The sequence below is a fragment of the Labrus bergylta genome, chromosome 7 (assembly GCF_963930695.1).
Source record: "Labrus bergylta chromosome 7, fLabBer1.1, whole genome shotgun sequence".
NCBI lineage: Eukaryota > Metazoa > Chordata > Actinopteri > Labriformes > Labridae > Labrus > Labrus bergylta.
The window spans coordinates 9,633,477-9,649,634 of NC_089201.1; the positions used below are offsets into that span (position 1 = coordinate 9,633,477).

The 16,158-nt window shown below is 39.3% G+C and overlaps 1 protein-coding gene across 3 annotated transcripts; it reads left to right on the plus strand.

The window, feature by feature from the left end:
- The first annotated feature begins 6,878 nt into the window (after positions 1-6,878).
- Positions 6,879-13,805, plus strand: meak7 (MTOR associated protein, eak-7 homolog). 3 transcript variants are annotated; one of them, XM_020641049.3, is made up of 9 exons: positions 6,879-6,954; positions 7,801-7,986; positions 8,420-8,683; positions 8,788-8,932; positions 9,092-9,303; positions 9,482-9,668; positions 10,167-10,285; positions 11,151-11,330; positions 13,086-13,805. In XM_020641049.3, the coding sequence occupies exons 2-9, from the start codon at positions 7,816-7,818 to the stop codon at positions 13,212-13,214; spliced, it is 1,407 nt and encodes a 468-aa protein (XP_020496705.2). In that variant the 5' UTR covers positions 6,879-6,954; positions 7,801-7,815; the 3' UTR covers positions 13,215-13,805. The 3 variants fall into 3 exon arrangements, with proteins under 3 accessions (XP_020496705.2, XP_020496713.2, XP_065813051.1); XM_020641057.3 differs by lacking the exon at positions 6,879-6,954 and adding an exon at positions 7,078-7,206; XM_065956979.1 differs by lacking the exon at positions 6,879-6,954 and adding an exon at positions 7,366-7,384.
- Positions 13,806-16,158: the final 2,353 nt, after the last annotated feature.

Sequence of the window (16,158 nt, forward strand, 5' to 3'; positions counted from 1 at the left end):
TCATACTGCCTAAGTTTGAACTAAGCAAGCATTTTTGTAAGATAAATGAGCCTTTTATTTCAATCAGAAATGTGACACACTAGAAGAGACAATGGAAATTAGAATGGGTATTTCCTCTTCTCTTTGCAACAGCATTTCTTTTGTGGTGTATGTTATGGCCGAGCAGAGTTAAACTGACGCTAAGCAGAAGTCTTTATCTGCGCCTGTATGTCAGGAAGTTCAAATTTGCTGCTCATTTCCTGGCCAAAGGTTATTTCAAAGATGGCTGACCGAGCTAAGGAAGAAATGCAAAGAGAAGAAAAGTCAAATTTACAACCTGGGATCATATTAGTGACACTTTTTTTTTTCAGATTTGGAATATGCAGTTAACTGGTCACACTGTAACAGAATGTAATACTAATAAAAATGTGTGCAGTGGGTTGTATAATTCCATTGGTGCTTCACATTTGAAAGGATAAAGTATTAAATAAAAAGTAGGAGGTAAAATGTATATTCGCACGATATCAATGACCGTATGAAATAAATGTCTTGTCCACATGTGTTGTCTTTTGAATGTCACATGTTTGCATCACACTACCATCAACAGCTCCACTCCCCTTCATCTCAAAGTTACACCTTGAGGCAACACATATTGTATCTCTTCTCCTCCTCCTTTCTACATTTCCTCCCTTCTATCTGTCTCTGTCAGAGCACAGTAATGTCTTATATAATCCTGCTTTCTGCCCCACATTCTTTTTACTATCTTGAATCATTACTGTTCTTTTTCTATCTATTTCTCTTTCTATTCAACTCCACCTCCCCTTTCACTCCAGTTATTAATAAACCGTGCCCTTCTATTTCCTTGTGCTCTTGTTGTAATTAAACTATAACTCTCTGGTCCGCATGGATCACTGAACACCAGTAAAATAGTTATTTATTTATTTATTGAGCTGGCTCTGTTGGCACATTGCACTGTCTCTGCAGCTATGAGGTTACACAGTGAAAGGTCAACTACCTCAATCTACAAACCTTTATAATGAAACGGAGACTCACTGTGCATTTAATGGACTTCTGAATGACATCGTTGTATGATATCACTGTGAATCAAGATGTAGTGAACCAAAGAGCCAATATACTGAATGGAGAATCAAGCACTGATCTGTAAGCTAATGACACGTCTGTTTGCTTCCTGAAGTTAGGCCTCTTGCAAAGTGAACGTAATGTCGTCAAAAAAAAAAACATTTAATCTGATTTCTTTCAGAAGACTCTGTTATTCATACTCTTTTACTTGCAGCTACTTCATCTTCAAATAAGAAGTAACTCAGCATGTACTGAGAAATATCAAAGCAGACAAGCAGCGAACCTCTGCAGACATTTCGAGCTGAGCAGAAATTGCCCCACATTCAGCACGACTGAAAGATCTAATGTGACACTTCTTAGGTGGGGGATAAACATCTTTTAGCTAAAGTAGATAAACTACATTTAGAAATATTCCAGGACAACTGCAAGGCCTACATTGATTATTTTTCTTAGGCAGGTCATGGACAAACATGTACTTTAGGTTGATGTACTCTGTGTGCAGCTGAATGTCAATTCCAGTGATAAACAAGTATTTATGATATTATAAATAAGACGACTAATGCATGAATGGGTAAGCTGCATTTTAGTTCTCTTTGTTTGATTGGGGGGCGATCACATTAATTATTCTGCTGTCCTCCCGGCATCCGAGTCCTTTGAACGCTTTTTAAAATTTCTTCTGGCTTTTTGGGATTAGAAAGATTTGATAACTATAAAAACTAATACGTCATCTTTTAACAGGTAATAAAATTATGAGAGACGGTAGGTCATGCTTTTTTCATTTGCAACTCTCTCTCTCTCCTTTAATCATAAATCAAAAACCATCTTATCCCAAATGTTGCACACCTAGTTTTAACTGAGACTTAATAAAAAGACTACATTCCTCTTTACTGATACTGGTCTTTTTGTGGCGAGAAAAGGTTTACAGTAGCTGTACCGTTTGATTTGTAGCCGTTAATGAGCCTGAACACTGCTAATGATTCCTCAAGCAAGGCCCTTAAAAATGTTCCACAGTGCAGGTCCTAGAACAAAGGTGACTCGGCTGTTTATACTGTGACTCTTTAAGTACTGTCAAATAGTCTCCAAGAAGGAATAAGGCTAATGAAATCAGTTTCATCTTCTTAAAATACACACACACAAATGGGGCGCTGAAGGCCAATGGTTAGGTCTCACCACATGTATGGAGGCTGAAGTCCTCCAAGCGGGCAGCCCTGGTTCGAGAGTGACCTGAAGCTCCTCTCCCACATATCAATCCCCACTCTATCTTGATTTCCTACTCTATCCACTGTCCAATCTAATGAAAGACCCAAATAAATCTAAATATATACACACTTATAAACAGGCTTTAATGTAATTCACTCATCTCATCATTTTTGAATTTATTCCTGTTTGTCCTTTTATTAATATGGTTTGAATACACTATCTCTGTATGTATTGTTTGATCGGTTCTTGGTTTGTTTCGGTCCTCTATTGTTAATGTATTCACTTAATATATTACCTTACATTACATAATACTTGAGGAGCCCTAGTTTGAAACCACTTTGCCCTTGTCAGGCACTGGACTAATTTGTGCAGTCGACCAAATATTAAACTAATTTCTTTTTAATTGAAGATTATGTAGGTCAGGAGAGGCCAGGCGAATACTGCCTTCTGAAGTAGAAGAATTTGTGCAAGGTTGTGCCTTTTTTTAAAATCAGCTGCTGTCACAGATAACACAATGAGGAAGCTGCCTCTCACTGCTGCTGATGGACAGAGGTATGGTTCTTCATAAATGCTTACTGTATGCATGTTTACCACAGGTTTGTCTTGCTTAGTTGTTTTAAGGGTTTTAGGTCACTGTTTTTAAAAGATGAAGTTTTATGAGGATGAATAATGGTTCTCCCATCATGTGTGATCATCCATCGGTAACTAGAACACATGTAGAAATGTCTACCCAGAGGGAAAATCAATGTTTTGGAAAATCCTGGGTCTGTGTTAGTCTGCTGATGGGCGTGGATCCACACCATGCCACCAATCAAACTGCAAACACCTGCTGCATCTGCAACCAAGCCGCCTACACACTAACGGATAAAAGCAGAGCTCAGTCTTCCACTCTTTGCCAGACTGTCCTTTTAACCAGCGTGGTAATCTGCTCAAGCTATTTTTTTTTTTTCTAAATGTAGCAGTTTCCTGATAATCCCGTCTCATCTTTTGTCCAGATTTCAGTACCTCCAGACCTCTGTTACCCAGCGGCCAGCTCTAGGAGCTCATCACAACCCTGCCAATGACTCCAGAACCCTTTCCTCTAAGTCTCTGTCTGTGTTTTGTTAATGTGGGTCCCAATGCCAGGCCCGGTTCTAGACTGCTTTGTATGGGGGGCAGTAAGAGATGCTGGTTGGTCAACGACTGAAGTTAATACGACTGTAAACTACAACTCAGATTGTTTTGTTTTTATCGAAAGCTAAAGTAAACAAAAGTAATTAGTGCATAACTTTTATACTTGCGCCTGTAGTTTATTTCATTTGAACCCCACCTCCGTCTACCGCTCAACAAGCTACGCTAACACGGCTACAAGTAGACTGTGTACAGTTAAGTGATCAGAAAACTGACAACCTCCCTCGCTGGTCTCCATATTTTATGTGGCCAATCCTACCTACCAGTTATAAGTAAAACTTATTATTTGGGAGTGGCATTTTCTGATTTGTTGCATCAACGAGGACCTTTTTTTTTCTGAATCTTGAAAGGAGGATATTTGGCTTTAGTGGGGCAGGCTGAGCATTTGGGGGGGGGGGGGGGGTTGGGGGTTATAACAATTGTTATAACAATTCTCCTCAATCCATCCGTCTATTTTTTAAGGCACCAAAATATAGCAAAAGACCCAACATTAATGCACCAATGAACAAGTACTTGGCACCAGGCATGAGATCAAACTTTTGCAAACAATCATCTGCCAACAAACCTTATTACAGCATATAGATATCAGTTGAAGTGTCTCAGAGGTAAACTTAGCTGTAGCTTGAGGTGAGTCACTGCAGAGAAGATAAGTCAGGTAGTCAAATCAAACTCTTCTCAGACTCATAAGTGTCCTTCGTATGGAAATCCTTTAAGTACGCACATGCAAAACACTGGGGCACCTGAGCTTTGCTTCTGTGTTTTACTGTGCGAGATTAAAAAACACACGCAACCCTCTTCTGACAGACAGGCCCCACACACCATTTATGTCAAAACCCTAAAAAATGAATGCTTTGGGTCATAGAATTATTTTCACTGCCTGTGATTGTGCCTTTTTTTTTTTTTTTTTTACAAGAACTAATAAGAAAAATGAAAATCTAATGGATTTCATTCAATATTTCAATCTTATTTTACAATAAAGACTTAAGAATAACTACAGAAAGTGTTCGTGACTAAAGATAACACAGTTCAAGTAGGTGTAGAGTGGCTTTTTTTTAAATGAAGCACACTTTGAAGTTGGTTAAAAATGTCATTCAGTGAAAGAGGACGTGTGGCTTTTCTTTTTTTTCTTTTGAACTCAGTGATATTTCCTGTGCAGTCAGCCAGCAGTGAGACTTTTACCTTATAGGGAAACAACAGAGAGGAGGGTTAGTGGGCAAAGAGAAGAGAAAAGAAGAAGTAACAAGACTCAGTTATCAAGTCTCAACTTGCTGACGGCTGAATCAGTATAGGGGAGATAACACAGTTCCTGGTATTCCCTTAGCATATATATACGCTCAAACTACACTGAGTCATGTGTGTCTCGTGTCTGTACCTGCTTGAAACACAGATGAGACAATAATGGATGATAAATCATGGGTGACATGAATGAAAGCTGTTGTGAAATGAAATGTCACATGGTTATACCTGTGGGTTTTTCTATGTTAACCACACATCCTAAACTTTGCAATGTTAATGCCATAGCGACGGATCAATACAACTTTTTGGCTCACACTCCACCATCCTCTTCTCAGATCTATTCTTTAGTATCACGTGCTAAAATCAATAAAGAATGAAATCATGGCACTGAAGCGATGTGACAGATAAAATGAGTCGTAAAATCCTCTAATGTTATCTACTCTCTAATGTTTAAGAGTCACATAACACGGCACTGGCTCTTTGAATGGAAAACGTTTTAGCTTACTGTCTTATTTGCTAGAAAGGTGTACTTTTTGTGTTTTTCTGTTAGCTGTGAATGTTAGCTTAGCAGCAGCTTTAAGACCCTAGCTGCTCTGAGTGTGCACATTCATTATTAAATCTCCTGTACATACAGCCATGCCTCTGTGAAAATAAAACTAACAAAGCGTGCAACAAGATTGCTGCAGCAGCAACAGTAGTGCAGCGTATTAAATTCCCACCATCGTTACTTTATGGTCTGTTTGCTCTTGGCATCACAGTATTTCTTTGAAAAACATGCTCTTATCAGTGATATGTATAATCATAAGCTTTTCTCCTGAATCAAATACTCCATGTTTGGTTTTGTAAAACAAGAGCATTTAAAAGCCACAAGTGTCACTGATGGTGCATGAGAGTGTTGGGAGAGGATTCAGGGCAGTATTTGTCTTAGTTAAGGTATTTCTTCAGTTTTTTTTAAAAAACAAAAATGATGTGTTAAAAAAAATATCAAGACTAAATCTTACCTTAACAAGGTCACAGTTGTGCAAGTGTATAATCCAAAGTACTACAAATAAAGGCCTATGCAATAGGAAGTGTTTTTTTTTGTACTCTGTGCGCTTTAAAAGACAATCCTGTTAAATTCACCAGAAATTGCACATCTGGCATATCTAAACTGAGCTACATCAGGCATGTTTTTTTGTATTTACAGATTAACCACCTGTTTATCCAGTGTTACCATGATGACCTGGTAAGAATTAGATTCCCCCAGTGCCTGATTTACTCTTCAGATGTCCCAGTTTGACGTGCTTGGGGGTTAGAGCTTGAGGGAAAAAGTGGCCTTCAGCTATCAGCTCCAGTATGTTCAAGTAGGCTATCTACGTTTAGTATCAAAATGGTTGAACAGTAATAAAAGACACAATGTTAATTTGGGAGGATGGTTAAAAAAAACAAACTGTCACGCAATTCATTCAGAGGTATGGCCAAGTTATCAACTTTTGGAAATTGGCTATTACAGTAAATGCATTCTTTAAGACGTGGGTTATGAAATGACTGTGTGGCTCTGTGGTGCTTCTTTTTCTTCATACAGTGATTCATGACTGGTATCCTGTTTACACCATCTTGTTTACTCACTGTGGACAGGATGGCTGCGTGTCACCTACACATTCAGCTGTTCTGATGTGGGTGCCTCCACTGTAAGACTTCATTACGATGCAACACACCCAGCTCAGTGCACTCACACAGAAAGTCCTATGCCCTTAAAAGGCGTTTTTATCTGCTAGCTGCTTCTGCAGAGGGCTCTGTCAGCCTCTTTGGTTACTCCTGTGCACACTCTACTGGTGAAAGGTGGAATTACAGTTCCTCCTCATCTAAGTAGAAATTACACAGACTTTTTGTGTTTACTTGAATTAAATTGTGTCTAGGTGGGGTTAAAAGTTGCATATTTTTTTTCCTGTTAAATAAATAAATAAAACTAATATAATACAAAGCAGGCAACAGCCTACCACATATTTCCTTTTATTACACATGTGTGTCCAAATGGGATTTGAAATAATTCTAAATTAAATTAAGAAACCGGTGGGTGTAAAACATACCTCTAACTCTGTTCATCTCAAAATTAATCCATTCTGTATCCTACTGGTGAACGACCAACTCCAGCCTCTCGATATTTCAGGAACCAATCACAAAGCCTTATGTGAACATTGACCTCATTTGATTGGCTACTACTAAGCGTCATCTGGATTCTTACCCGGAAGTTTACATTTTGCTGTCACTAGAAGCAGGATGGAAACAGTAGCTGCTGTTCTTTAAAAGGTTAGCGGCATGCAGACGCATTAAGTGATTATTTTATAATGCCCAGCAATAAGAAAATGGTCTTTCATGTCTAGTATCATCAAGTGTTTAATATAAAGGTCCGGTCTTTGCAGAGGTGATACAGCTAAAGTCATGATCTTCACTAGCTAGTGTGAGCTTAGCATATAAGCTCTAACCATAGACATCATGAAGGCTTTTTTTCTTTCAACTCTGGAGATAAAAGGCCATCAGTATTTTATACAGCTTTTTAACGTAAGCTACCATCGAGTAAATATGACTAAATACCTTTAACGTTATCATATCACTTTCTGACTTGACTGAAATTACTTTTGACAATACTAGTGTGTATTTATGTTGTTATACTGCTATATTATATGAATTATACATTACATATACATGTGCTCTGGATGACCTCTGGATCCCATTCTTGGTGAGGGACCTTCAGGTGTTTGATTGTTGAAAAGAGAGACCTTCATTTTAAATAAGTTGATATAAAGTACTGACAGCCTTTCTTTTAGTCAGGCACAGGACACAGTACAGCAAGACACATAGGACAAATAACAAGACCTACAGATATTTTAGAATTTGTACACATATTTCTCTATTTAAACTTGTTGTTTTTCCAAAAGAAAAGTAATGCAAGAAACAAAGTGTCTGGGTAGAATTAGAAAAAAACTATTATTTCTGCAAATTCTCTTGAAATATGAAATTAATCTTATTGTTGTATAATTACTTGAGTGTGTTTAACAAAATGTGTATTCTGTGTTCTGGTGGATTAGCTTTATAATATAACTCCATTGCCCTTAAACATTAAGACACTGACGTGTTTTGTTTGTTTTTCCACAGTGAGTGCAGAGCATCATGGGGAACACAGAGAGTGTGGTGGTGCAGAAGCGACTGGCCCGCTTCCGCCCAGAGGAGCGGCCTGTGGTTGAGGGGGTTTTCGACAAACTCCAGGGCAATACTGGGGGGACTGCGGGATCCTCAGGGAAGACAGTCATGGGAAAGGCCATGACACTTGAGATGCTGCAGGTGAGACTTATGAAGCAGTTAATGGACCAGTCATACAGGTTCAATTCAAGAGAGTGTGATCATAAGCAGGGCAAATAATACAGAAGATTTAAACAACTATGCACATTAATAATTCAAGTGCTCGGGCTGTTTTGAGGGAGCACAGAGGGGAGGTGGGCGGGTGAAGACGGAGCACTGAGGGCAGGCTACTTTCAAAACCATGCTAGTTTTTGAAAATGACCAACCCTGCATTTAAAGAAAACAAATCAAATTTGCAAAGGCCATGAAGTCTGTCAGGCTGTTTAAAGAATACTTTAACGTTTTGATTAAAAAAAATAAGAGAACATAACCACCCTATTTGCAAGAGTACTACTCTCTTATTCCTACTACCAGAATACTGTTTCTGCCAATCTATTGCCTGCTTATAATCACCTCCTCTTTTTGTCACTCTTAGTCCTCGATGGGCGGCCTGGCATCTGATTCCATGGTCAGGAGGATCTACCAGTGCATGTGTAGTATTGACCCTGGACTGGCAGCAGCAGGATCATCTGGGAAGACCAGCACCCCTTCTTCCTCTGGAGTCGGTCGAGAGCAGTTGGTCATCTTTCTGGCAGACACGCTGCGAGGCACTGCAGAAGAACGGGCTCCTCTTGTTATGGCCATGTCACAGTGTGGCGTCGCAGTGCCGTCAGCCGTCACATGTGAGCAGGTAGCAGAGGTGAGAAGACGGAAATATGATACAGGCGGTAATGTGTCAACTTCTCTGGCAGTTTTCTTTTACTCTACTTGATATTATGGTTTGCCCTCTCCCTTTGTTTATAGTTCCTACAGGACCTGATTTCTGCTGTAGTTCAGATTCTGGTCCAGAGAGGGCGTCTGCAGGGCTGGCAGCCAGAGAGAATGGGTGATGGTTCACTGGGTGTCAAACTACTAGCAGAGCAGATGTGTTCTGAACTCAAACCCTCAGGTAATACACTATTAAAACTGCTTGATTAACCAAAACTGTCCATCTGGTAAGAATGCGTGTATAAAAATTCCATTAAAACACTAAACATCTGTGAAGTTTATAGAATATATTATGAGTTAGGAAATGATGCTGCTCTCCTCTCCTCTCCTCTCCTCTCAGATCAGGGACTTTGTGATGTTTCGTGTCTAGAGGACTGGATCTTCAGGGTCTCTCAGGTGTCATTGTACATTGAGATGCTGGTAGCTGAGGGCCTGAATGTGTCCCTGAGCGGGAGACCGACCCCCACCCTACTGCCCCCCTGCAGAGAGACACCATGGAAAAACTTGAGGTGTATGCTGGACCTCCCTACCTTAATGTTTCTTGCACCACAGGTCAGAATACAAATGTATATACATCACATTGAGAGAATTACACCACAGTTTGACACTCTTTCTTTGATTAGAGTAAATAGTATAAAGCTGAATGTGGCTCATCTTTCACTACAAAGTAAAGAAAATCTATTTACTGTGCTGAAATTTAAACACTCTTTCATTGTGTCAATATCTGAAGTTGCCAGACAGCTACAGCGCCCCCTGGAGGCTTGTGTTTTCCACACAGCTGCATGGAGAGAGCTTTACCCGGATGGTGGCCGGCCTGATGAAGCGTGGGCCCACATTGCTGCTTCTCAAAGACACAAAGGGACATGTTTTTGGCGGCTTTGCATCCCACGCCTGGGAGGTCAAACCTCAGTTCCAGGGTGAGAGAAGAAACCAGGTCCCTCTTAACACAGAGTGCTTTCATGATCAACATGAAATATTAAGCAAGGAAACAAATGTTACTTCATATAAATTAAGAAATACAAATATTCCAGTTCACTTCTCATCATTTGGAGATAAATGATAACAGACATAAAAGTATTGCAGTGAAGCAGCTTGTAAGTAGGCATATTAAATTACCAAAGTAACATGTATGTTGATGCTTTTAATTAATGACTTTAAGTCATAATTTCTCTGTATGGTGAAGCTGACATAACCCAGACACACAGGTTTTTTATAGCAGTAATACTCAGGTTATTACTTTATAATTCTGTGGTAGAAAGAGTACTTTCATTTTTGTTTAGGTTGAAACCCCAGATCAAGACTGCTGTAATGAAAGAGGGCTTTGAGGAAGTAATACTAATTGTTTGAATAATGTGGGCACTCACTTGACTTTTCTCTCAGCTCATTATAATTTGTGTGTGTGTGTGTGCACGTAGGTGACTCCAGATGCTTCCTGTTCACAGTGTTCCCCACACTGAGAGTTTATACGGCAACAGGATACAACCAACATTTCATGTACCTCAACCAGAACCAGCAGACCATGCCGAACGGACTGGTGAGGCTGCACTAGTTCACCATGGGGGAACTGAAATATTACAGGAAGTAAAAAAAAAAAAAGAAGCTAATTCTTATTAAGCCAGTGCACTGAGTGTAAATATAGTAGGATTGCATCAACACACAAGTTCAGGGGACGGGAGAATCATTAAGTTCCTTTGAGTGAACAAGTTCTGTTGGACTGATAAGGCAGCTTCACACATGATGTATAAAAGCTGTAAAAAGGGTCTTAGAGAGCCTGAGGAAGATGAGGACCAGTGACTGGAAAACAATCCTGATGTATTGAGACTCCTCCTGGTACGGACATGTATAAAAGCTTCTGTTCTGCACATTTATGCACAATTTAACATCAGCGAGCGTAGACAACATAGTCAACATCACATGTACTGTATTTTATAATTTATGTTGAATTACCTGCTACTAGTCAAGATGTGTCCTTCATTTAAAGAAGACATAAGGATTGAGAAAGCCACAGTAAGAGACTCGTTAAGGTTTTATTCTCAGGATTGTATGGAGAAATAAAAACAGGGCTCAAAGGAGCATGAATATTTAATATGTGCTATGATAACGTTAAGAGAAGATCTTATTGTTCTTTTCTCGTTTCCAAAAAGGGAGACAAATTCAAACAATGCAGCTTTAAAGGGGAATTCAGTAAATGTTTGTCTTTTGATTAACTATTAATGTTGGTATTAACATCATCATCTTCCTGATTGTAGGTTTCCACTGACACACTTAATGCTTTGGCTTCTGTTTTCTCACATTTGAATCAAATGTTATTTCAGAGGAGGATAGTGCAGCTGAATTGTAGAAATATTTCGATGGACTAAAGTGATGATGAAGTCCTGATTCCACTGTTTATTTCTCAGGGCATGGGCGGTCAGCATGGATACTTTGGCCTGTGGCTGGACAGTGATTTTGGCCGGGGTCACAGCCGTGCACGGCCTAAGTGCACCACCTACGGCAGCCCTCAGATCTCTGGAGAGGAGGATTTCACGCTGGACATGATGGAAGTGTGGGCGGTCGGCAAACCCCCAGAACCAGAGGAGGTCAGAGGAGTACTTAGTCTTGGGTTTCTTTTATTCATTAAGTTTTGGGTTCTTTGTTGCACATCTGTCTCAAAAGAGGCATGGGTACAAGGGTTAGGTGGGGTATGAAATGCTCGGTCAGTGGGTTGCGCTCAAACTGAGGCTAATGCTGTTTCATTGTATGCTAGTTTTGCATTATGGAATAAAAAAAAGAAAAGAGGAAGACAAAAGTCCATATTCAGTAAAATTATAACAGTACTCTCGATCTAGTTTATTGAGAAGTCAGTCAGAGGAGAGCATGCAGGTCAGACTTGTACAAATAGAGTACAAGGACATTTGGATTCCATCATTTTTTAGACTCTGAGTCAGCTACAGCTATCATGATGTCAGATTCCTTCCATCTGACCGTTGCTTGTTAATGCAATATCTCTTCAAATCTGCTGGGGATATCTTCTAATGCTGCAAGAATGTCCACTTGATCTCGCGGATGAACTGATTTGATTTAGGTGGTCAAAGGAAAACGGTTACACGAGCACTTTCATCGCTCAAAGAAAATGTTTAGGCCAAACACGAATCAAGTTATTGTGACAAATAATTATTAATTAATGACTGCTGTATTCAACACAAAGCAAACAGCACGTGTTCATAATAGAGTCGGATGAAGATTTCACTTATTTCATCAGTCTCTAATCTGCTTATCAATAATTATAATTACTACCCAGAGACATCATCGGGTTCTTGAAACTTTCCCTTTCATTGTGAAATGTCATCGTGACATCTGAAGACTACGAACAGGGAAAATCTTTATTTTTTAAGTTATTTTTTTAGTTTTTCTGTCCGAGCCACAGTTATTTTCTTTATCTTTTTTTTAAGATTGTTTTTTGGGCATTTTGTGCCTTTATTGGAGAGTTAGGACAGAAAAGGAAAGGAGCCACAGGTCACATTAGAGCCCGGGCCGTCCACTTGGAGGACTACAGCCTCCATACATGCTCGCACTAACCACTGCGCCACCAGTGCCCCAGTTTTGCTTTTTTTTAAATGTATATTACACTTGAATAGTTTATATAAGCTTATGACTATGTGGCGGTAATAAAAGGTTAATATTATACTGTTTCATTGTGTGAAAAATTAAACCCCCCATGTGTGAAAAATTAAACCCCAAAACGAGCCATCTGCAGGCCCGTTTTCTTATCCCACGTCTGTCTGTTCCTGCTGGTTTTCTGACCATTGTGTGAAACCAGCAGTGTGTGTGATCCACTCCTGCTCACACACGTGTCTACTCCTGCCTGCACAAGCATAAATTCTCACCATTTACATTCAGAATAGCAGTCAAACACTGCAATCAATTAAAGGAATCATAACAGAAATGTGAACATGATGTGGAAGTTCAACAAAGACAGCTTAAATTTAGCAGTTTCATGTTGAGTATCCCTGCATCTATTGCGCCATCAGAAAAGGCAGATAGAGTCTGCAGGCACATCTTAATGGAGAGACGCATGGGACAGGGCGACATACAACTGTCATCTTTTGCTTCCTCCACAGCGATCTTAAGTAGTCTGTGATGTTTTCGGTTTCAGTCATTAAGGTCATTTATTCATTTATGTTATCTAGGCATTGTAAAGGCAATGTCTCAAATACGCTAACAGGTGTACTGGTGTGCCAGGAGAAGTGCTTGCTCCACCCCACAGCAACTTTAAAACTGCCTGTCTCCTGCAAGATCCCAATCCCCATGCAGCCCTCTACCCCCGTGACATTTTTGTATGCTTTGTGTTTCAGGGCGAAGAGGGGCAGGGAAAGAAGAGTATCTTGGATGTGGATCCAGAGGTCCAGGCCATGATGGAAATGGCTGGGAAGACTCTGCACAGTCAGGGTCTTAGAGAGCCCGAGGAAGACGAGGACCAGTGACTGGAAACAGGGAGATAGACCAAAACAATCCTGATGTATTGAGGCTCCTCCTGGTACGGACATGAGTATAGATGTAATCACCTGACACGGCTGAATAACCTCCACTTCTGACTTTAAGACATGCCTCTGATACCCACAGTGATTACAGGTTTTCAGTCTTTCATCCTGCTCAGACACTTCTGCTCCTCTTAATGACCCACGAGGCTTCTTGTGTAAGATGGTTTTTCAAATCGTATTCTTGTGGTCTTTACTTACAATTCTTGACCACAGATGAGAGTTGGAACGTAAGTCACCTGGTAAATCACACGTTTTCCTTTCTCCCCTAATCACAAAGATTTGGTTCATCACCTGCATTACTGGTTAACACATTTGTACAATATTTACAAACAAGAGTTCTCCTTAAGGTCTGATTTCAATGATGAAGGAATCCCTTTTAGAATAACTTAGGAAAAAATATAATTTGAGAATCAGAACTTCTGCGTAAATGTGTTTATTGCTGAAGCATTGAAAATCCCTGCGTCAGTGTCTCCAGTTTTTATTCTGAGCTGTTGTTGATCATTATGAGTATTTAATAAACTTCTTCCAAAGTGATACATGAAAGTTATTCAGAGAATTCCTCAAATACAAAGCAGTAAAGGGACTCTAAATACTTCAACTCAACTCAAACTGTGGAGAAGCTTTATTTATATATTATACAAACCACTCTAGCAGACCTGAATGAGTGTATGTCTGAGATAAGAAGGACCCGGGATCTGGGTCTGTTATAGACCTGACATATAGTACCAGGTGATTTCAATCAGGTTTGATGTGTACAACATCGTCTCAGGTGTCTGTTTTTCTTTTTCTTTTATTCAATTGTTAATTATTGTCATACTTTCTTGTCATCGTTTTGGACATTTTAGGAACAGTATCGATAGGTTGGCTCAAAAGGTTTGACCTGTTTATGATCATTTTCCTGAAAGCTTGGATCAGTAACTTTGGAAAAAAACCAGTAAGAGACAGCGACAAATGTGCTCTGCCTCACTTGAGGTTCAGGACGGGTCCACATGAGAGCGTCATCATTTATTGTAACAAACTACTTTTTCTCTGCCATTCTTGTGTAATTGTGTAATCAGATATGTGAGCAGTGAGGTGACAAGACTGACAGGGAGGATCATCCAGTGTATTTATATTAAAGTAGAGTATTTAATTTATGACTTTTGTCTGGGATGTACAGAGCATTAAAAAAACACTGCTTCTTAAAGATTACCTCCCCTACTCCCCAACATTTAACAGATCTGGGACCCTGATATAATGTGACACACCCCAGACTAGAATGCAGCCATACAATGTGAACCCAGGTCGATGTATCAGTCATAAATCATTTTCTTTAAGGTCCTGTTTAGACCTTTATGCAGTTGTATCATCAGTTTGTACAGTAGTGCTGTTGAAAATGTGTTCATTACCTCTCAGAGTAATTTCACTTGAACACAGTACCTAAAGTTGACTGAGGACACTGTGTGTGTGTGTGTGTGTGTGTGTGTGTGTGTGTGTGTGTGTGTGTGTGTGTGTCTTATATTTCTTGGTTGACGTTGCCCATTAGCTCAGTCAGTGTGTCTTTATTTGAACATGTGTGACTGTTTAATGTTGTCTTAAGTAACAAGATCTGCATATTGAGATCTCTTATTCTGTTAGTGAAAAACAGCTGCTCAGAGTGTGAAAGGCTGTATTCACCTCCTGATCTGCTATCATGCAAATAACTGAGGCAAGTTACACATGCAAATCTCTACAGCAGTTCACACGTAGGAGTGTAGGACACATCCCCATGCAGAATGTGTGTACTTGTTTTTATATTTGTGCAAGGGAATTCTTTATTTAGAGAGATGGAGCTTTTCTTCTGTATATATAGTATTAGATAAACGCCCACTTCAACTCAGTATGCTTTTATTTGATTGGTATCTGGTGCTCTGGTGATTTGACATTATCCCATTGGCGCTATACAAACAAATAAAGATTGATTGGTTTAACCTTTTTCTAAAACTCTTGAAGCTTTCTTGATGCCAGAGCTCCTCACAGCTCATATAATATTCTACATCAGAGGTTCCTTACCATTGTGTCTGCTTTTGGAGAGTTACTGTGCCACAGGGTCGGTCGAAGAAGAGGTGTAAACAGCAAACAGTATTTCACATTTAATTGGACAAAGACTTACATTGAGTGAGTGATATGCCTGAGAAAGTTATACACTTTTACTTTTGTAAACTATTCAATATTCATTTGAATAACGATGCAAATGTAAAGTCTAGCTGAAATAACCGCCCAGCTAAGTTTATAATTAAGCTCCAGGCCCCACAGACTAAGACTTTAATGGAAATGTAGGCTACCAGTAGCCCGTTTTATTGCAGTAAACCTAATCCTCTGTTTAGATTTTAAGCAATGATTTTCTGTATTATATCCTGTAACTTAAGCTTCTTAAAAGAACAATTACCGTACAGTATACCCTCTGCTTTCTGGAATTACTTTGTACCTTTAAAACTAAATAAAGGGCCACAATTATCCCTTTAAGGACCATTTGTGTACCTTACAGGATGCTTTTCTGATAAATGATAGGAGGGTATGAGAGGAGTTTTTTCCCCCCTAAAATAAATAAGCACAGGAGCAATGTTGCATTATACTATGAAACATAAAACTCAAGATGAAAGCAGAGTCGACTTTCTTCAAGCTGTTCCCTGCTTTTACTTATCTTTATGATGTGAAAAGTCCTTTCTCCAATATTTTAAGATAAGCTAACTGAAAAAAAAGAAAATTCCCCAAGTTATCTTTTGTTTTTAAGTTTTAAATGTATAATTGGAGTAGCTGCTCATAAATAAAATAATTGCATAATGGGATTCTGGGGTATCTTGTAAAAAAAAAAAAAGACCTCTCTCTTGTACAACCTGTTGATGATGATGATGATGATGATGAGGTT